Below are 21,352 nucleotides of genomic sequence, written 5' to 3'. Positions count from 1 at the left end.
GATGTATAGATTTAGAAATATACAATACATAACTAGTTATGAGAGCTAATTTTTACTGTCCATGTCATTGTGGTTTATATACAGAAGTTATTAGTTATTGAAGAAACAACTTCCTCAGACGATGAAATTCAATACTGTGAAAGTTAGCGTCATTTATATGTTACAGAAGGTCCGACTTAAACCTAATTGGACTCAAAATAGGAAGTAATGTAATTCCAATTGGTCCAATCCAGACACTGCTTCACTGGCAGGCCCATCATGATAAATATGTATCATAAACTACATTTGATGTGCTGTCTCTTTGCTCCTCTATTTCAGTCGAGACAAAAAATGTATATAACATGCCACCATAATAATAATAATAATAATAATACAATTCATACTGAGAAGACAGAGATCTGACTGTGGTTGACTAACACCACACTTGACTTCCTGTTGGTGAATACACAGAAAAGCAGATGTCACCAATAGAGGAAAGCTGCTTCTCACACGCCCACGTCGTGTGTTTCCTTTTGTTAAACTTCATGAAACTGAAAAAAAAAAAAAAAATCACTTAAGTGGGCAGCGTAGACTCGTGTGCTCATCAATGGAAAATGAGGTTCCTCAGGGTCTTGGGTGTCGTGTGTAAGTCTGGATGCAAATGTGTTGATTTGTCATTAAGAGACGTACGTATTCATGCGTGTTATGTAGCCATCAACATCGGTCTCCATTTTTTTTTTTTTTTGACAGATTTGGTTGCTGTCTGCTTAGCCCAGGATCTTCTTCATGGTGAGACACTTATTATTTATTTTATTATTATTATTGAGTGAATTAGATACAGATTCCAAAACACAGAATCAACCACAATTTTGAGGAAGTCACGCACTTTGTTGTCAGACACTTCTTGTTTTTCCCCAAATGTTTATTATTTGTATTTTATTTAAAATGTAACCGCTCAGGCACAATACAAGTTTAATGTAATTTTACATACACTTGAGTAAAACATCAGTAAAGTACTCCAACTAGTACATTATCTTAGCAGTTTAGATTGTCATAGATTGTGTACAGTGCATGTACTTGACATTAATGAATTGATCATTTTCTGATTGTAATTATTTTATTTCCCTTCCACCAGACACCTCCACCCTCAGGGACGGTTTCCCGACCAGCTCACCGTCAAATGTCACTGAGGCTATCGATGGTAAGCTAAACAGAAAAACAAATTCTTCCTGAAATTAGAACATTAGACTAACATGAACACCCTAGTCTCTAAACACTAATCCAATATATGTGTATTTTTAATAACCGTTTCCCACCACAATTAGTTGCCATATTTGACGTTACCGATGCTGTACAAAATGCTAAAGCTACGTACCGTTGAGAGACGTCTTGACGTAACCTTTTTTTTTTAGAACCTTCCGACTGTCCGGTCTCTTTTTTCTGGAATTCTGGATCGGATTCGGGATCCAACGCATTTGTTCGCAGCGGGCGTGGGGTGGAAATATTTTAAAACAGACCGTTTTCGCCTGAAACCATACAAATTCAAAGTAACACAGCTGAATGGGTGCAGATTCTGGAAGAACTGGAAAGCTCTATGTGCTGGTTATTGTGTGTAGCTGCTCTATAGGAGTCCACGACTCAATACAGAAGAGAGTTGCCCCTTCGTTCTGCTTACACAGTTGTTCTACCAGACTGACGGGTGGAACTCTCTTCATCATATACGTAGTACTTAGTACTTTCTATCATTGCTTGTATATTGTGTATTACACATTTTGTCACCTCCCTTTCACCAGTCACCTCCATGTTTACGGACATTTTCCCAACCAACCAAGCGTCGACTGAGAGCCAGATTATCTATGGTGAGAAATATAAAAATATCGTTGAAATGTGTACCCAACTTTCCGAGACTACTTTATGAGAACTTCAAAAGGAACAGAACACAAATCCACCTTAGTACAATTTGAGCATTGCAAGTATTTTGGACCACATGAATTCAAACGTATTATTATTTTTTTTTCCAGAGCCTCCAGTCCCATCATTGTCCTTGAAGTCACCTTGGTTAGAAGTATTCCCGTTTGAGAAAGTAGAGCTTCGATGTCGCATCAATGACAGCTCCGATTGGAGCTTCACTTGGTACAAATCTGGGAATCTGGTCCAAGAAACGGACACAAATTTCTCCTTTAATTTATCATCCGGTGCGGTGTTGACGATCATTGCAGCATCTCCGGCATACTCCGGAATGTATCGATGTCAAGGTCATCACAAAGTCAAAGGCAATTCCATTAACAGTGATCCGCTTCAACTGAAAGTCCATCGTAAGATTCATGTCTTTTATTTGTTATTGAATGTCAAATCAACAGATATTTTTTAAAAAATGTTTTCCAACTGATTAGCAAACAAGCCCAGTCCAACTTTGACCCGGAATCCAAACTTGGAACTCATGTACCCGGGAGAATCGGTTACCTTCCGATGCAGGATTCAGATCTCTTCCGGTTGGGATTATATGTGGTACCATAATGACCAGGAAATCCAAGAATCCAACACTCTTAGAGTGGATTCTTTGGTACCGTCTGATACTGGACGGTACCACTGCAAAGCCAAGAGAGGAAAAACTCCTTTCTACTCGGAACCGAGTGAAACATCCACACTGCAGGTATCTGGTAAGTCGGGTTTACCAGAACTAGGTCACGCTGTACTTGATGACCATGTTCTCTGCATGTTCTCATGCCGTTATGACGTTCTTTATTTCAGAACCACCAACACCAACTCTGAGTCATGTGACTTCCTGGTTAGATGTCTTTGAAAATGAGACCGTGGAGCTGACTTGTGATATGAACAGCTCTGATTGGACGTTCACTTGGCGCAGAAATGAAAAGGCACTCCAGAAAGACCCTGCACTGGAGTTAAGCGCAGGAGGGTCTCTTCTCAATATCACCTCAGCTTCCCAAGTTTTCCAAGGAAAATATGCTTGCAAAGCACACCACAAATCCAGGAATGTCACCACTGCATTCAGTAACACTGCAATTGTTCAAGTTTATGGTAAACTTCTGTTTTGTATGACGTTAATGTGATGTGTGATGATTTTACAACATGTCCAAATATGCCTCATAAGACACTCATAAGACATATTTTTTTTAGAAAACACCCCAAAACCATCACTGAGCAAAGATCCTGCCTTGAACTCGATGTACGTCGGTGAAAACACAACATTCACCTGCAATGTCGATGTGGCAAACGGTTGGGCGTACCGATGGTACAAAGATGGAAAGCAGCTTAACGCCACGGATCAAACCCTCCAAATCAACCACCTCAGTCCTCACCATGGAGGGACTTATCGGTGCCGGGCCACCAGAGGACAAAGAACATCAACTTACTTAAGTGACCAGATGACTCAAGATGTTCTTGGTAAGTAAAATCAGAAATATTATGTAGTATACACAAAAGTACACCCCCTCTAACTTGGATTTAGTTAGATTTAATGGTGGATTTACTATCCACTGAGGAGTCGACGCCAACGGGGGGTACTGTCGTGCCCTGACGCTGTAGGCCTATACGGTAGTTTTCCAACATAAGGAGCCCAGACACACCTCCAAGACGGCAGGTGCCTTATTTTTTACTGTACTATACTTGGATACTAACTGTAGACTGACTACTGTAAGTATAATTTCATAGAATTGTCCCTTGTTTACTGATTTTTGACAAAAAACGTAAGGGGTTAGTATGGCGCTTTTTTTCAGTTTTTTTTTCAACTTGCTTCTAATGCACTTTTCTGGTGAAAAAAACAGGGGAAACCTCACACACACTCAACAGGGGCCCCAGGAGCACCCACAAATGGCATAAAATGCCAAAATTTTAGGGGCGTCAATTTTTGACTAAAAACGTAAGGGGTTAGTATGTCGTTTTTTTCAGTTTTTTCAACTTGCTTTTAATGCACTTTTCTGGTGAAAAAAAACACGGGAAACCTCACACACACTCAACAGGGGGCCCGGGAGCACCCAAAAACGGCATAAAATGCCAGTGTTTGAATTTGGTGATTTTTGACAAAAAACGTAAGGGGTTAGTATGGCGTTTTTTTCTTTTTTAACTTATTGCTAATGCACTTTTCTGGTGAAAAAAATGGAAAAACCTCACACACACTCAACAGGGGCCCCAGGAGCACCCAAAAATGGCATAAAATGCCCAAATTTTAGGGGCGTCAATTTTTGACAAAAACCATAAGGGGTTGTTAGTATGGCGTTTTTTCAGTTTTTTTAACTTGCTGCTAATGCACTTTTCTGGTGAAACAAACAGGGGAAACCTCACACACACTCAACAGGGACCCCAAGAGCACCCAAAAATGGCATAAAATGCCAAAATTTTAGGGCGTCAATTTTTGGCAAAAAACGTAAGGGGTTAGTATGTCGTTTTTTTTCAGTTTTTTCAACTTGCTTTTAATGCTCTTTCCTGGTCAAAAAAACACTGGAAACCTCACACACACTCAACAGGGGCTTGAGAAGCACCCAAAAACGGCATAAGATGCCAGTGTTTGAATTTGGTGATTTTTGACAAAAAACGTAAGGGGTTAGTATGTCGTTTTTTTCATTTTTTTTCAACTTGCTTCTAATGCCTTCTAATGTCATGCCTACAGCTAAGAATGGTGGGGGGTACTGTCGTGCCCTGACGCTGTAGGCCTATACGGTAGTTTTCCAACATAAGGAGCCCAGACACACCTCCAAGATGGCAAGTGCCTTATTTTTACTATACTACACTTGGATACTAATTTTAGACTGACTACTGTAATTATAATTTCATAGAATTGTCCCTTGGGAAAATGTAGTGAAATGTTTGCCAAAATGTGAGTTTAGACACTTTAGTGAGCTACTTTAGTGTGTGTTAAAAAAACATTTACCACTTTTAGGAAGTCAAAGAGTGGAAGAGCTTTAAAAGTGCCCCTCGCTTCCTTTCAAAGCTGTTTTCATTCTGTTGAAACAGGATGTGGTTCTGAGCAGGGAGGGACGGAAATGAATATATTTAGAGTAGCTGTGAATATTTAACCGGTGAGGGTGGAGTATTTCCTTTTTTCTTTGTCTTTTTCTTTGTCTTTTTCCCCTTTTTTGTCAAGATAGTTTTGTTGAGCTAAATGACATTACATGCTCAGTCGATTTTTTTTTTCTCTGTATTTTCTGTCTAAGTTTTTTGTCAAAAATTGACGCCCTAAAATTTTGGCATTTTATGCCATTTTTGGGTGCTCCTGGGGCCCCTGTTGAGTGTGTGTGAGGTTTCCTCTCTTTTTTTAACCAGAAAAGTGCATTAGAAGCAAGTTGAAAAAAATGAAAAAAACGACATACTAACCCCTTACGTTTTTTGCCAAAAATTGACGCCTGAAAATTTTTGCATTTTATGCCATTTTTGGGTGCTCCTGGAGTGTGTGTGAGGTTTCCCCTGTTTTTTTCACCAGAAAAGTGCATTAGCAGCAAGTTGAAAAAAAAACAGAAAAAAACGACATACTAACCCCTTACGTTTTTTTCAAAAATTGACGCCCTAAAATTTTGGCATTTTATGCCATTTTTGGGTGCTCCTGGGGCCCCTGTTGAGTGTGTGTGAGGTTTCCTCTCTTTTTTTAACCAGAAAAGTGCATTAGAAGCAAGTTGAAAAAACCTGAAAAAAACGACATACTAACCCCTTACGTTTTTTGTCAAAAATTGACGCCTGAAAATTTTTGCATTTTATGCCATTTTTGGGTGCTCCTGGGGCCCCTGTTGAGTGTGTGTGAGGTTTCCCCTGTTTTTTTCACCAGAAAAGTGCATTAGCAGCAAGTTGAAAAAACCCCCAGAAAAAAACGACATACTAACCCCTTACGTTTTTTTCAAAAATTGACGCCCTAAAATTTTGGCATTTTATGCCATTTTTGGGTGCTCCTGGGGCCCCTGCTGAGTGTGTGTGAGGTTTCCCTTGTTTTTTTCACCAGAAAAGTGCATTCGAAGCAAGTTGAAAAAACTGAAAAAAACGACATACTAACCCCTTATGTTTTTTGTCAAAAATTGACACCCTAAAATTTTGGCATTTTATGCCATTTTTGGGTGCTCCTGGGGCCCTTGTTGAGTGTGTGTGAGGTTTCCTCTCTTTTTTTAACCAGAAAAGTGCATTAGAAGCAAGTTGAAAAAAAATGAAAAAACGACATACTAACCCCTTACGTTTTTTGTCAAAAATTGACGCCCAAAAATTTTTGCATTTTATGCCATTTTTGGGTGCTCCTGGAGTGTGTGTGAGGTTTCCCCTGTTTTTTTCACCAGAAAAGTGCATTAGCAGCAAGTTGAAAAAAAACCCAGAAAAAAACGACATACTAACCCCTTACGTTTTTTTCAAAAATTGACACCCTAAAATTTTGGCATTTTATGCCATTTTTCGTGCTCCTGGGGCCCCTGTTGAGTGTGTGTGAGGTTTCCTCTCTTTTTTTAACCAGAAAAGTGCATTAGAAGCAAGTTGAAAAAACAGAAAAAAACGACATACTAACCCCTTACGTTTTTTGTCAAAAATTGACGCCCGAAAATTTTTGCATTTTATGCCATTTTTGGGTGCTCCTGGAGCCCCTGTTGAGTGTGTGTGAGGTTTCCCCTGTTTTTTTCACCAGAAAAGTGCATTAGCAGCAAGTTGAAAAAAAAAACAGAAAAAAACGACATACTAACCCCTTACGTTTTTTTCAAAAATTGACGCCCTAAAATTTTGGCATTTTATGCCATTTTTGGGTGCTCCTGGGGCCCCTGTTGAGTGTGTGTGAGGTTTCCCCTGTTTTTTTCACCAGGAAAGTGCATTAGAAGCAAGTTGAAAAAACCTGAAAAAAACGACATACTAACCCCTTACGTTTTTTGTCAAAAATTGACGCCCGAAAATTTTTGCATTTTATGCCATTTTTGGGTGCTCCTGGAGGCCCTGTTGAGTGTGTGTGAGGTTTCCTCTCTTTTTTTAACCAGAAAAGTGCATTAGAAGCAAGTTGAAAAAACTGAAAAAAACGACATACTAACCCCTTACGTTTTTTGTCAAAAATTGACACCCTAAAATTTTGTCATTTTATGCCATTTTTGGGTGCCCCTAGGGCCCCTGTTGAGTGTGTGTGAGGTTTCCCCTGTTTTTTTCACCAGAAAAGTGCATTAGAAGCAAGTTGAAAAAACCTGAAAAAAACGACATACTAACCCCTTACGTTTTTTGTCAAAAATTGACGCCCGAAAATTTTTGCATTTTATGCCATTTTTGGGTGCTCCTGGGGCCCCTGTTGAGTGTGTGTGAGGTTTCCTCTCTTTTTTTAACCAGAAAAGTGCATTAGAAGCAAGTTGAAAAAAATGAAAAAAAAACGACATACTAACCCCTTACGTTTTTTGTCAAAAATTGACGCCCTAAAATTTTGGCATTTTATGCCATTTTTGGGTGCTCCTGGGGCCCCTGCTGAGTGTGTGTGAGGTTTCCCTTGTTTTTTTAACCAGAAAAGTGCATTAGAAGCAAGTTGAAAAAAATGAAAAAAAACGACATACTAACCCCTTACGTTTTTTGTCAAAAATTGATGCCCGAAAATTTTTGCATTTTATGCCATTTTTGGGTGCTCCTGGGGCCCCTGTTGAGTGTGTGTGAGGTTTCCTCTCTTTTTTTCACCGGAAAAGTGCATTAGAAGCAAGTTGAAAAAAATGAAAAAAACGACATACTAACCCCTTACGTTTTTTGTCAAAAATTGACGCCCGAAAATTTTTGCATTTTATGCCATTTTTGGGTGCTCCTGGGGCCCCTGTTGAGTGTGTGTGAGGTTTCCCCTGTTTTTTTCACCAGGAAAGTGCATTAGAAGCAAGTTGAAAAAACCTGAAAAAAACGACATACTAACCCCTTACGTTTTTTGTCAAAAATTGACGCCCGAAAATTTTTGCATTTTATGCCATTTTTGGGTGCTCCTGGAGGCCCTGTTGAGTGTGTGTGAGGTTTCCTCTCTTTTTTTAACCAGAAAAGTGCATTAGAAGCAAGTTGAAAAAACTGAAAAAAACGACATACTAACCCCTTACGTTTTTTGTCAAAAATTGACACCCTAAAATTTTGTCATTTTATGCCATTTTTGGGTGCCCCTAGGGCCCCTGTTGAGTGTGTGTGAGGTTTCCCTTGTTTTTTTCACCAGAAAAGTGCATTAGAAGCTAGTTGAAAAAAATGAAAAAAAACGACATACTAACCCCTTACGTTTTTTGTCAAAAATTGACGCCCTAAAATTTTGGCATTTTATGCCATTTTTGGGTGCTCCTGGGGCCCCTGCTGAGTGTGTGTGAGGTTTCCCTTGTTTTTTTCACCAGAAAAGTGCATTAGAAGCAAGTTGAAAAAACCTGAAAAAAACGACATACTAACCCCTTACGTTTTTTGTCAAAAATTGATGCCCGAAAATTTTTGCATTTTATGCCATTTTTGGGTGCTCCTGGGGCCCCTGTTGAGTGTGTGTGAGGTTTCCTCTCTTTTTTTCACCGGAAAAGTGCATTAGAAGCAAGTTGAAAAAAATGAAAAAAACGACATACTAACCCCTTACGTTTTTTGCCAAAAATTGACGCCTGAAAATTCTTGCATTTTATGCCATTTTTGGGTGCTCCTGAGGCCCCTGTTGAGTGTGTGTGAGGTTTCCCCTGTTTTTTTCACCAGAAAAGTGCATTAAAAGCAAGTTGAAAAAAATGAAAAAAACGACATACTAACCCCTTACGTTTTTTGTCAAAAATCACCAAATTCAAACACTGGCATTTTATGCCATTTTTGGGTGCTCCTGGAGCCCCTGTTGAGTGTGTGTGAGGTTTCCCGTGTTTTTTTCACCAGAAAAGTGCATTAGAAGCAAGTTGAAAAAACCTGAAAAAAACGACATACTAACCCCTTACGTTTTTTGTCAAAAATTGACACCCTAAAATTTTGGCATTTTATGCCATTTTTGGGTGCTCCTGGGGCCCCTGTTGAGTGTGTGTGAGGTTTCCTCTCTTTTTTTAACCAGAAAAGTGCATTAGAAGCAAGTTGAAAAAAATGAAAAAAACGACATACTAACCCCTTACGTTTTTTGCCAAAAATTGACGCCTGAAAATGTTTGCATTTTATGGCATTTTTGGGTGCTCCTGAGGCCCCTGTTGAGTGTGTGTGAGGTTTCCCCTGTTTTTTTCACCAGGAAAGTGCATTAGAAGCAAGTTGAAAAAACCTGAAAAAAATGACATACTAACCCCTTACGTTTTTTGTCAAAAATTGACACCCTAAAATTTTGGCATTTTATGCCATTTTTGGGTGCTCCTGGGGCCCCTGTTGAGTGTGTGTGAGGTTTCCCCTGTTTTTTTCACCAGAAAAGTGCATTAGAAGCAAGTTGAAAAAACTGAAAAAAACGACATACTAACCCCTTACGTTTTTTGTCAAAAATTGACACCCTAAAATTTTGGCATTTCATGCCATTTTTGGGTGCTCCTGGGGCCCCTGTTGAGTGTGTGTGAGGTTTCCTCTCTTTTTTTCACCGGAAAAGTGCATTAGAAGCAAGTTGAAAAAAATGAAAAAAACGACATACTAACCCCTTACGTTTTTTGCCAAAAATTGACGCCTGAAAATTTTTGCATTTTATGCCATTTTTGGGTGCTCCTGAGGCCCCTGTTGAGTGTGTGTGAGGTTTCCCTTGTTTTTTTCACCAGAAAAGTGCATTAGAAGCAAGTTGAAAAAACCTGAAAAAAACGACATACTAACCCCTTACGTTTTTTGTCAAAAATTGATGCCCGAAAATTTTTGCATTTTATGCCATTTTTGGGTGCTCCTGGGGCCCCTGTTGAGTGTGTGTGAGGTTTCCTCTCTTTTTTTCACCGGAAAAGTGCATTAGAAGCAAGTTGAAAAAAATGAAAAAAACGACATACTAACCCCTTACGTTTTTTGTCAAAAATTGACGCCCGAAAATTTTTGCATTTTATGCCATTTTTGGGTGCTCCTGGGGCCCCTGTTGAGTGTGTGTGAGGTTTCCTCTCTTTTTTTAACCAGAAAAGTGCATTAGAAGCAAGTTGAAAAAAATGAAAAAAACGCCATACTAACCCCTTACGTTTTTTGCCAAAAATTGACACCCGAAAATTTTTGCATTTTATGCCATTTTTGGGTGCTCCTGGAGCCCCTCTTGAGTGTGTGTGAGGTTTCCCCTGTTTTTTTCACCAGAAAAGTGCATTAAAAGCAAGTTGAAAAAAATGAAAAAAACGACATACTAACCCCTTACGTTTTTTGTCAAAAATTGACGCCCTAAAATTTTGGCATTTTATGCCATTTTTGGGTGCTCCTGGGGCCCCTGCTGAGTGTGTGTGAGGTTTCCCTTGTTTTTTTCACCAGAAAAGTGCATTAGAAGCAAGTTGAAAAAACCTGAAAAAAACGACATACTAACCCCTTACGTTTTTTGTCAAAAATTGATGCCCGAAAATTTTTGCATTTTATGCCATTTTTGGGTGCTCCTGGGGCCCCTGTTGAGTGTGTGTGAGGTTTCCTCTCTTTTTTTCACCGGAAAAGTGCATTAGAAGCAAGTTGAAAAAAATGAAAAAAACGACATACTAACCCCTTACGTTTTTTGCCAAAAATTGACGCCTGAAAATTTTTGCATTTTATGGCATTTTTGGGTGCTCCTGAGGCCCCTGTTGAGTGTGTGTGAGGTTTCCCCTGTTTTTTTCACCAGGAAAGTGCATTAGAAGCAAGTTGAAAAAACCTGAAAAAAACGACATACTAACCCCTTACGTTTTTTGTCAAAAATTGACGCCCGAAAATTTTTGCATTTTATGCCATTTTTGGGTGCTCCTGGGGCCCCTGTTGAGTGTGTGTGAGGTTTCCTCTCTTTTTTTAACCAGAAAAGTGCATTAGAAGCAAGTTGAAAAAAATGAAAAAAACGCCATACTAACCCCTTACGTTTTTTGCCAAAAATTGACACCCGAAAATTTTTGCATTTTATGCCATTTTTGGGTGCTCCTGGAGCCCCTCTTGAGTGTGTGTGAGGTTTCCCCTGTTTTTTTCACCAGAAAAGTGCATTAAAAGCAAGTTGAAAAAAATGAAAAAAACGACATACTAACCCCTTACGTTTTTTGTCAAAAATTGATGCCCTTAGATTTTGGCATTTTATGCAATTTTTGGGTGCTCCTGGGGCCCCTGTTGAGTGTGTGTGAGGTTTCCCCTGTTTTTTTCACCAGAAAAGTGCATTAGAAGCAAATTGAAAAAACTGAAAAAAACGACATACTAACCCCTTACGTTTTTTGCCAAAAATTGACGCCTGAAAATTTTTGCATTTTATGCCATTTTTGGGTGCTCCTGAGGCCCCTGTTGAGTGTGTGTGAGGTTTCCCCTGTTTTTTTCACCAGGAAAGTGCATTAGAAGCAAGTTGAAAAAACTGAAAAAAACGACATACTAACCCCTTACGTTTTTTGTCAAAAATTGACACCCTAAAATTTTGGCATTTCATGCCATTTTTGGGTGCTCCTGGGGCCCCTGTTGAGTGTGTGTGAGGTTTCCTCTCTTTTTTTCACCGGAAAAGTGCATTAGAAGCAAGTTGAAAAAAATGAAAAAAACGACATACTAACCCCTTACGTTTTTTGCCAAAAATTGACGCCTGAAAATGTTTGCATTTTATGGCATTTTTGGGTGCTCCTGAGGCCCCTGTTGAGTGTGTGTGAGGTTTCCCCTGTTTTTTTCACCAGGAAAGTGCATTAGAAGCAAGTTGAAAAAACCTGAAAAAAACGACATACTAACCCCTTACGTTTTTTGTCAAAAATTGACGCCCGAAAATTTTTGCATTTTATGCCATTTTTGGGTGCTCCTGGGGCCCCTGTTGAGTGTGTGTGAGGTTTCCTCTCTTTTTTTAACCAGAAAAGTGCATTAGAAGCAAGTTGAAAAAAATGAAAAAAACGACATACTAACCCCTTACGTTTTTTGTCAAAAATTGATGCCCTTAGATTTTGGCATTTTATGCCATTTTTGGGTGCTCCTGGGGCCCCTGTTGAGTGTGTGTGAGGTTTCCCCTGTTTTTTTCACCAGAAAAGTGCATTAGAAGCAAGTTGAAAAAACTGAAAAAAACGACATACTAACCCCTTACGTTTTTTGTCAAAAATTGACACCCTAAAATTTTGGCATTTCATGCCATTTTTGGGTGCTCCTGGGGCCCCTGTTGAGTGTGTGTGAGGTTTCCTCTCTTTTTTTCACCGGAAAAGTGCATTAGAAGCAAGTTGAAAAAAATGAAAAAAACGACATACTAACCCCTTACGTTTTTTGCCAAAAATTGACACCCGAAAATGTTTGCATTTTATGCCATTTTTGGGTGCTCCTGGAGCCCCTCTTGAGTGTGTGTGAGGTTTCCCCTGTTTTTTTCACCAGAAAAGTGCATTAGAAGCAAGTTGAAAAAAATGAAAAAAACGACATACTAACCCCTTACGTTTTTTGTCAAAAATCACCAAATTCAAACACTGGCATTTTATGCCGTTTTTGGGTGCTTCTGGGCCCCCTGTTGAGTGTGTGTGAGTTTTTTGCGATTGTCTTTTTGTTTGTTTGTTATTTTAGAAATTCCTGTTCCATCGTTGTCACTCGGCACTGAATGGGCGGACGTGTTCCCGACTGAGAGCGTGACATTGAGCTGTGCAATAACAAAAAGTTCTGATTGGATGTATACGTGGCAACGAGACGGTCAGGCGATCCAAAGAGATGCTGGTGTGTCTTTGGGGTCGGATGGAAGGACTCTGTCCATCGTCTCTGCTTCAGCCCATCACCAAGGACAATACAGCTGCTCAGGAAAGCTGAAAAGCAGGTCTGTCAGCAGCGATTCTTCTTCTGGAGTAGAAATCCTTGTCTATGGTGAGTTTTGGAACACTTTTCCAAAAGTTATTCCCTTTAGAACCGAACAGAACCATGCACGTTTTAGCTGTTTATACAAATCTAATCATTATTTCCTCCTTTTTAGACCACAAACCCCAAATAGTTCTGGTGCAGGACCCCGACTATATTTTAATTCACGATGGCGATTCAGTCTCCTATAGCTGTCATGTCAGTGTCTCCTCCGGATGGGAGTATCGCTGGTACAAAGATGCCGCTCCACTTCCTGTATCCGGAAACAACTACACCATAAGTCCTGTGTCGGTAAGAAACACCGGATCATACCAATGTCAAGCAATAAGGGGGAGAACCAGCGTTATCTATCAGACGCAGCAAAGTGTGGCTTTAAGGCTCCAAGTTGAAGGTGTGTTGTGCTTGGAAATTTCTAGGAATCATCAACCGGATCTTTCATTTATGGAGTTCTAATACTGTTTCTGTATGTAGAGCGTCCGTCAGCAAATATCGTCGTCTTAACCGGCTGGTCTGAGGTCTTCTCCACTGATAGTCTGGTGCTCCAGTGTGAGGTCAAAGGAAGTGAGGACACATGGAACTACACATGGTAATGTAAACCGACAATTAAGTAGACTCGGATATCATAACGAGATGGTCATTTGACGGTCTTCTGTTCATTAGTCTGATTAGACCGTTTCCATGTACCTGATGTTGTACCCAACGGTAGATCTTTGAGGACTTTAACGGAAACTGAAAAATATGCAAACAACAGGTTCAGGAAGGGGGACAGGATTGGGAACTCATCTTCGGACAAATACACAGTTACACCACAAAATGACCCGGAGCAGAGTCAATACACTTGCCAGGGGACTCGAACCGGGAGACCTTCTTACTCTTCAGAAAGTGACTCTGTCACAACAAAGAATCTTTGTAAGTTTTATCGTTTTTTTTTTTTGCTTTTTTTTTTTAAACCTACAAGTCATGTTCTAATTTTTGACCTCATAGTGTTGAAGAGGCGGGTTCTTCTTTCAATATCCGGGTGTATCCTCTTTGGAATTGTTGCCGTTTTCTGCGGATGCGTTATTCTAAAAATCACCAGGAAAACAGGTGTGTTTAAAAATAAGTCTATACCCCCCCCTTCAAAAAAAAACCCACCACACACACACAATAACCAGATATATTTTTAATGGGATCTTGCAGATGACAATGAAGATAAGCCGGAGGACGGTGAAATGTTCCTCACCATGGCTCAGCTGAAGGATCGTGTTGGTATGGCGACAAACACCAGTCTTTTGGTGTTGGTGCGTTCACGTGTTCACGTGTTCACGTGTGTTTACGTCCTTCTATCTTGACTGCAGATGTTCCTTGCCTATTGGTTGATTACATCACAGATACAGAACTGAATGCACCAGCAAAAGGTCGACAGAAGAGTCTTATTATTCTTTGACCGGAAACTCATTCCTCACTTTGGTTATTTTTGACCTGCAGAGAGCGAGGACATTATGTGCGGTGAAACAACGCAGCTACCTGAAATCAAACAGGAGGACCAGGGTAACCCAGTCATAGATAAATATTTATTATAGGAGTATTATAACCGTATTATAAGAGTTAAAGTGGACTGTATTGCTAATTCTTGTGTTTTTCCCAGCCGTGACGACGGAAAGCACTGACACACCAAAGGAAGATGGCGCTCTGCTTTCCTTTCAACGCTGACCCCCCCCCCGACCATGCATGCATTTCAATTTTAAAAATGTATGGAAAATTGGGTAGTCGCCATAGAAAAGTCAAACTATTTAACTCTTGGTGGTGTCAATAAAAAGTCAAATAGCGAGTTTGTTTGCTGGATTTTGGGGGGTATTCTAAATGGTATATTGTTTTTTTTAAATTTAAAAATGCCAATAAAAAATTTTGATATTGATAAATTTTTTGACAAATTTTTTGACAAATTTTTTGATAAATTCATTTCATCCTGCCTGTAAATATTCTCATTCATTCAGGTCATTGAATCGATAACAACTTATCAGACTCGAGTTGTCCTATCTAGTCATACTACAGCTGTCCTAGGTTCTCAACGGGAGTGACCAGGATAGATAGGATCAGGAACGAGTACATCATAAGAACATTACATGTTAGAGACCTTGGAGAGAGAGAGAGAGAGGCCAGACTGATGGTTGGGAACTGGAGGTAGCAGAGATGAGTCCGCTGAGGTTCTCAACGGGAGTGACCAGGATGGATAGGATCAGGAACAAGTACATCATAAGAAACATTACATGTTCAAGACCTTGGAGAGAGAGAGGCCAGACTGATGGTTGGGAACTGGGGGTAGCAGAGACGAGGGTGCTGAGGTTCTCATTGGGAGTGACCAGGATGGATAGGATCAGGAAGGAGTACATCAGAGGGACATTACATGTTAGAGACCTTGGAGAGAGAGAGAGGCCAGACTGATGGTTGGGAACTGGAGGTAGCAGAGATGAGTCCGCTGAGGTTCTCAACGGGAGTGACCAGGATGGATAGGATCAGGAACAAGTACATCATAAGAAACATTACATGTTCAAGACCTTGGAGAGAGAGAGGCCAGACTGATGGTTGGGAACTGGGGGTAGCAGAGACGAGGGTGCTGAGGTTCTCATTGGGAGTGACCAGGATGGATAGGATCAGGAAGGAGTACATCAGAGGGACATTACATGTTAGAGACCTTGGAGAGAGAGAGAGGCCAGACTGATGGTTGGGAACTGGAGGTAGCAGAGATGAGTCCGCTGAGGTTCTCAACGGGAGTGACCAGGATGGATAGGATCAGGAACAAGTACATCATAAGAAACATTACATGTTCAAGACCTTGGAGAGAGAGAGGCCAGACTGATGGTTGGGAACTGGGGGTAGCAGAGACGAGGGTGCTGAGGTTCTCATTGGGAGTGACCAGGATGGATAGGATCAGGAAGGAGTACATCAGAGGGACATTACATGTTAGAGACCTTGGAGAGAGAGAGAGGCCAGACTGATGGTTGGGAACTGGAGGTAGCAGAGATGAGTCCGCTGAGGTTCTCAACGGGAGTGACCAGGATGGATAGGATCAGGAACAAGTACATCATAAGAAACACTACATGTTCAAGACCTTGGAGAGAGAGAGGCCAGACTGATGATTGGGAACTGGGAGTAGCAGAGATGAGGCCGCTGAGGTTCTCAACGGGAGTGACCAGGATGGATAGGATCAGGAAGGAGTACATCAGAGGGACATTACATGTTAGAGACCTTGGAGAGAGAGGCCAGACTGATGGTTGGGAACCAGAGGTAGCAGAGACAAGGCCGCTGAGGCTCTCAACGGGAGTGACCAGGATGGATAGGATCAGGAAAAAGTACACGTTAGAGACCTTGGAGATAAAGTCAGTTATCGGCCAGACTGAGACGGTCGGGACATGTCCAGAGGAGAGATAGTGAATATATTGGTAGAAGGTAGGAGGCGTAGAAGAAGACCAAAGAGGAGGTTTATGGATGTAGTGAAGGAGGACATGGAGGTAGTCGGTAGTCGAGAAGACAGGGTTGGACGGAGGAGATTGATTTGCTGTGGCGACCCCTGAAGGGTAAAGCCCAAAGAGAAAGAAGAAGAAGAAGAAGAAGAAGAAGAAGAAAAAGTGTATTTTTTCAACTTATTAAAATAATTCAAATAAAATATGTAACACGACAGTATTTAAATATAAAAAGTCCTCCAACTGAAAACGTTTCTGCAGGACTCACGTTTACTTGAGGATATCAGCCAGTTTCTCCACATAGTAGTTGTAGTTTTCCTGACAATCCTCCCAGGGCGTAAAACTCTGCTCCTCCTTCTCCACGTAGTTCTCCCAGACGTGCAGGAAGTCAGACGGTTTCATCATCCTCACTTTGCAGCCGGCGTTCACCAAAGCCTTGAGGCCTTCCGCTATCTCCGGCTCTTCCCAATCAAAAAGCCGGGAGCAGAATATACACAAACGGACCTTTTTGCGTTGCTGGAGGATGTTAGCCAACTTAGAAGAACAAGCCACACATGGACTAGAAGATATGTACCATGTGACATCATATTCTTGGGAACTGTTGCTGTTCGGGAGCACCTGGAAAAGGAAATACGTGTAAGCGAAAAGCATGCGTATCAATGCACGGACAGCTGAGGCTGCAGCAAATTACTTGCTGAAAGAAAGCCTCTTCGGCGTGAGCCGTGGCATGTTCATCCTCCAGATAACCTTTCAGAGGCTCTGTGGTGCCTCCTGGCGTGTCCACTCGGTAGCACAGCAAGGTCTTGTTCCTCCCGGATGAGTACTCCACATTCCTGAACTGGAATTTGAAGTAGAACGGGCTCATCTGTTCCCTGGCAGAAAGTAAAAAAAAATGCATTGAAATCGCATTGAATGCACGAGGTAATAAAGCATTGCAATGTGTGTAACATTCAAACTGGGGTAACACAGAAAACACATACTGTACTAATTACTGTCTAGTACAAATACTTACTCCTTATTTCTAAAAGCAATCCTCACTAGCTAAATGTACTGCAAAAAAGGCCAGTAAGGATAATTCATAATGCCGCCTACAGAGAACATACTAACTCCTTATTTCTAAAATCACAAATACTTCAACTTGCTGATATAGTTCATCTTCAAACAGCTAAAATAATGCATAAGGCTAAAAATAACCAATTAGCTAAAAACGTCATCCAATACTTCTCTACAAGAGAGGAGAAATATGATCTCAGGGAAGAAGTACATTTGAAACACTTCTATGCTAGGACTACGTTAGCGTTAGCATAGCATTTCAGTATGTGGAATCAAACCATGGAATGGATTGAGTAAGGGAATCAAACAATGCACAACGATGAGCCAATTCAAGAAACAATACAAGCAGTTGATGTTTGCTAAATACAAAATAAAAATAAAAAATAAAATAAAAAAATAATAAAAATGATAAAAATTTTTTTTTAAAAAATACATTATATTAGGATATATATATATATATATATATATATATATATATATGTATGTATAATATGAAAAAAAAACAAAAAACCTTAAACTGTATTATGGAAAGCAGGAGGTGAACAAATGTAACAGTTAGTGATTGTAAAAGTACCAGATGGAGGGGTAGGATTTAATAAGCTTTGCTTCTTCCTACTCCTTTTGGACATGTGGAACTGGGAACTGATTATGGGATGCACTCAATTGTAATCTGATCCATACCAAAATAAAAATAAAAAATTAAAAAAAAAATATAATAATAAAAATAATTTTAAAAAATTAAATGATATTAGGAAATATATATATATGTATATATGTATATTAGGGGAAAAAAACCCAAAACAAACTGTATTATGGAAAGCAGGAAGTGAACAAATGTTCAGTTACTGATTGTAAAAGTACCAGATGGAGGGGTAGGATTTAATAAGCTTTGCTTCTTCCTACTCCTTTTGGACATGTGGAACTGGGAACTGATTATGGGATGCACTCAATTGTAATCTGATGCATGTTCAAATGAAATAAAACCATTACCATTATTACCATTACCATTAGCATTACCAATACCATTACCATATATATTTATATATATTACAAGTGCTGGTTTAAGTGCCTGGCATCCTTCCTCAGAACAGACCATGTACGCAGAAAGACCGAGCATCTTACCCACCCTACCACGATCTCAAACGGCGGCAGTTCGAAAGGCACAAACTCTCCGTTTCCGTCGTTTTTCTTCACCTCCTCGCCTGCTGCACCTCCAGCTTCCCCGTTCGTCTTCTCCTCTTCCACCGGAGCAGGAGCCTTCTCTGGCTTTTTCACAACTTTATCCTGCTGCCTTTTCCCACTTTTTGCTTTTTCTTTTTCCTTCTCATCGGTGGGCTTGTTCTCCGTTTTCTTCTCCTTCCTCTTCACACTGACTCGACTGTTTCTGTCGGCCATGTTTGTGCGGGAGCAAGAGAGAGTGTTGGATGAACAGAGAGGGAGGGAGAGTGGATGGAAGTGGAGTGATAACCCAAGTGCATCAACAGAAATAGAAGCTATTGTGACCTGAGTCATATCGAGAGCATGTCTGGCTGGGGCAGGCTTTTCTAACCCCCCCCCCCCCCCCTCCGTTTGATGCTGAAAGGGTGTACTGAATTACAAAAGTAGAACAGGGCTAAACAAACTGTACAAACTGTACGGACATCAGCATTTGGTGGAGCCAGAACCCTGACCTCAATCCCTTCTTTTGTGATGAACCACCACAAAGATGTCCTCTCTCAGGTAGAACATCGGTGATCTCTGACAAAATGGACAAAAAGTCCATCAACTGTTACATTTGTTCACTTCCTGCTTTCCTAATATAATTTTTTTTATTTAATTTTTTTTTTCAATTTTATTTTTTGTCAAATATCAAAGTAGTGATTTTAGAAATAAGGCGTTAGTATGTTCTCTGTTGGCAGCATTATTAATTATCCTTACTGGCCTTTTTTGCAGCACATTTAGCGAGTGAAGATTGCTTTTTTATAGTTATTATCCCATATTTCCACACAATAAGTAAGATATGGTAGAACCAGAGAGCAATAAAGAGTGTGGAGTGATTTCTGATTGAGAACAAATTTTTGCTTTGTTCGATACTGAAATATTTCTTATGTTGTATATTTGTAATATGAGTTTTCCATCTCATATTTTCATCTATTGTGATCCAAAGAAATGTATTTTCGTTCACACTTTCAATGTCCACACCGTCTATTTGTATTTGCTGGTGCGTGTCCTTTCTGCTGTTAGCAAACTGCATGATTTTAGTTTTACTTAGGCGTGTAAAAAAATCGGTATCGGCATCGTTTCCCCAAAAAAAAACATATTGGTCGATCCCTAATTTGGACCCCACCGCTCTCCGTCGCCTAACTGTCAGCAGGTCAGCAACAGGCAGGTTATTAATAACAGCCGGACTGTTTACACGCGTGTGTGTACGCGGTTACCAAGGCTTTGTTTTTGCCAACTCCTCTACTGTCCTGCAGCAATAAGCAATAAGCCGACTAGGCCCCCACCATCCCCCTAAATAGACCCCGTCTGGGCTCTGTGCTGTCCACACAAAAATGACGAGTGGGACGTCTGTGTCTCATGTGTGTCATGAATAGGAAAAAGGCATCACAGCATCTGTCGCACCGGTCCACAGATTGGGGGAGGGGAAGAAGTGCTTCTGCAAATGCACATATGTGAGCGGCTCCCTGCATTGCAGATGTAATAACCTGGCATGACGAGATTAAAGCAGAGGGCAGGGGCATCCAATTACAATTTCCTCCCATCCCTCGGCATCACTCCGGGGCCAAGTAATTCATTTGAGAGGCAATTACCAATAGGAGAGCTGCATTGCCGGATGGTCTAACTCAAATGGATGAGCTGTCACGGTCTGGTGGGTGGAGAGAGAGAGCGATACCGAGACTCTTGAAGCTGCACAGATAATCAACAATACACTCGTGTGATTAAACAGCAGACAAACAAAGCATCGGGAATATGAGGTATGAAGTAGCGTCGTGTCCAAAAGCTCCAAAAGTGTAAACTGGAAGGGATATTTTATGTAGTTTTCGACAAAAAAACAGGCGGAATTAGCGATATGTAATCCCGCTAAGATCCCACTAACAGAATCAATGCTAATGGAACTTGTCATTCTACACCACGGGTGGGAAAATTACATCCCGGGGGCCGGGAGTAAAGTATTAAGACTTTTAACATACCAGCCGGGTCCGGGTCGCGGGGGCGGCAGTCTCACTAGGGAAGCCCAGACTTCCCGGTCCCCAGCCACCTCCTCCAGCTCCACACCGGGAGGACACCAAGGCGTTCCCAAGCCAGCTGTGAGACATAATTCCTCCATTTGTGTCCTAGGTCTGCCCCCGAGGGGGCCTTTTTCCCAGCTGGGCATGCCCGGAACGCCTCCCCAGGGAGGCCCGAGCCACCTCAACTGACTCCTCTCGATGTGAAGGAGAAGCGGTTCTACTCTGAGCCCCTCCCGGATGGCTGAGCTCCTCACACTAAGTGTCTTATTCAGTAAAAAAAAAAATGGAGCCTATCCCAGCTGTCTTAGGTACCCGGAGAAAACCCACACACCCACGGGGAGAACATGCAAACTCCACACAGAGGGTGGAGAAAGACAAAATAAGTAGCCAAAAAGTTACCACTTCCACACAAAATAGGAGAACTCATTCATTCATTCATTTTCTACTAGGTGCTGGAGCCTATCCCAGCTGTCTTATTCGGGCGAGAGGCAGGCTCCACCTCGGACTGGTGGCCAGCCAATCACAGGACACATATAGACAAACAACCATTCACACTCACATTCATACCTATGGACAATTTGGAGTCGCTAATTAACCTAGCATGTTTTTGGAATGTGGGAGGAAACCGGAGTACCCGGAGAAAACCCACGCATGCATGGGGAGAACATGCAACCTCCACACAGAGATGGCCGAGGGTGGGGAAAGACAAAATAAGCAGCCAAGAAGTTACCACTTCCACACAAAATATGAGGAGAACTCATTCATTCATTCATTTTCTACTGCTTTTCCTCACAAGGGTCGCGGGGGTGCTGGAGCCTATCCCAGCTGTCTTATTCCGGCGAGAGGCAGGCTCCACCCCGG

The 21,352-nt window shown here is 41.1% G+C and overlaps 2 protein-coding genes across 2 annotated transcripts; one reads left to right on the top strand and one right to left on the bottom strand.

Annotated features, from left to right (window-relative positions):
* Nucleotides 1-504: 504 nt before the first annotated feature.
* Nucleotides 505-14,677, top strand: LOC131136858 (cell adhesion molecule CEACAM5). The gene is made up of 17 exons (XM_078797668.1): nt 505-624; nt 730-768; nt 1,115-1,180; nt 1,773-1,838; nt 2,001-2,294; nt 2,373-2,639; nt 2,731-3,018; nt 3,118-3,384; nt 12,502-12,792; nt 12,899-13,174; nt 13,255-13,369; nt 13,535-13,692; nt 13,768-13,869; nt 13,963-14,031; nt 14,121-14,180; nt 14,251-14,313; nt 14,411-14,677. The coding sequence occupies exons 1-17, from the start codon at nt 594-596 to the stop codon at nt 14,473-14,475; spliced, it is 2,517 nt and encodes an 838-aa protein (XP_078653794.1). The 5' UTR covers nt 505-593; the 3' UTR covers nt 14,476-14,677.
* apobec2b (apolipoprotein B mRNA editing enzyme, catalytic polypeptide-like 2b) lies at nt 13,913-18,831 on the bottom strand. The gene is made up of 4 exons (XM_078797673.1): nt 18,406-18,831; nt 16,918-17,098; nt 16,495-16,844; nt 13,913-16,333 (listed from the first exon to the last, which is right to left on the bottom strand). Exons 1-3 carry the CDS (start codon nt 18,789-18,791, stop codon nt 16,497-16,499), a joined length of 915 nt encoding a protein of 304 aa, XP_078653799.1. The 5' UTR covers nt 18,792-18,831; the 3' UTR covers nt 13,913-16,333; nt 16,495-16,496.
* Between the last annotated feature and the right edge of the window lie 2,521 nt (nt 18,832-21,352).

This window comes from Doryrhamphus excisus, linkage group LG17 (assembly GCF_037039965.1).
Source record: "Doryrhamphus excisus strain RoL-2023G ecotype Guam linkage group LG17, RoL_Dexc_Guam_v1.1, whole genome shotgun sequence".
NCBI lineage: Eukaryota > Metazoa > Chordata > Actinopteri > Syngnathiformes > Syngnathidae > Doryrhamphus > Doryrhamphus excisus.
Note: the sequence above shows the minus strand (reverse complement) of the source record. Positions and strands in the feature narration are given on the sequence as shown.

Bases quoted from the DNA above. Each gene is read 5' to 3' on its own strand.
- LOC131136858 (XM_078797668.1), top strand. From the start codon at position 594: ATGAGGTTCCTCAGGGTCTTGGGTGTCGTGT. The intron at 2,640-2,730 runs GTAAGTCGGGTT...TCTTTATTTCAG, and splicing joins ATCCACACTGCAGGTATCTG to AACCACCAACACCAACTCTG. The intron at 3,385-12,501 runs GTAAGTAAAATC...TTGTTATTTTAG, and splicing joins GATGACTCAAGATGTTCTTG to AAATTCCTGTTCCATCGTTG.
- apobec2b (XM_078797673.1), bottom strand. From the start codon at position 18,791: ATGACTCAGGTCACAATAGCTTCTATTTCTGTTGATGCACTTGGGTTA. The intron at 17,099-18,405 runs GTGGGTAAGATG...ACTTTCTGCCAG, and splicing joins CCGTTTGAGATCGTGGTAGG to GGAACAGATGAGCCCGTTCT. The intron at 16,845-16,917 runs GTAATTTGCTGC...TTCCTTTTCCAG, and splicing joins AAGAGGCTTTCTTTCAGCAA to GTGCTCCCGAACAGCAACAG.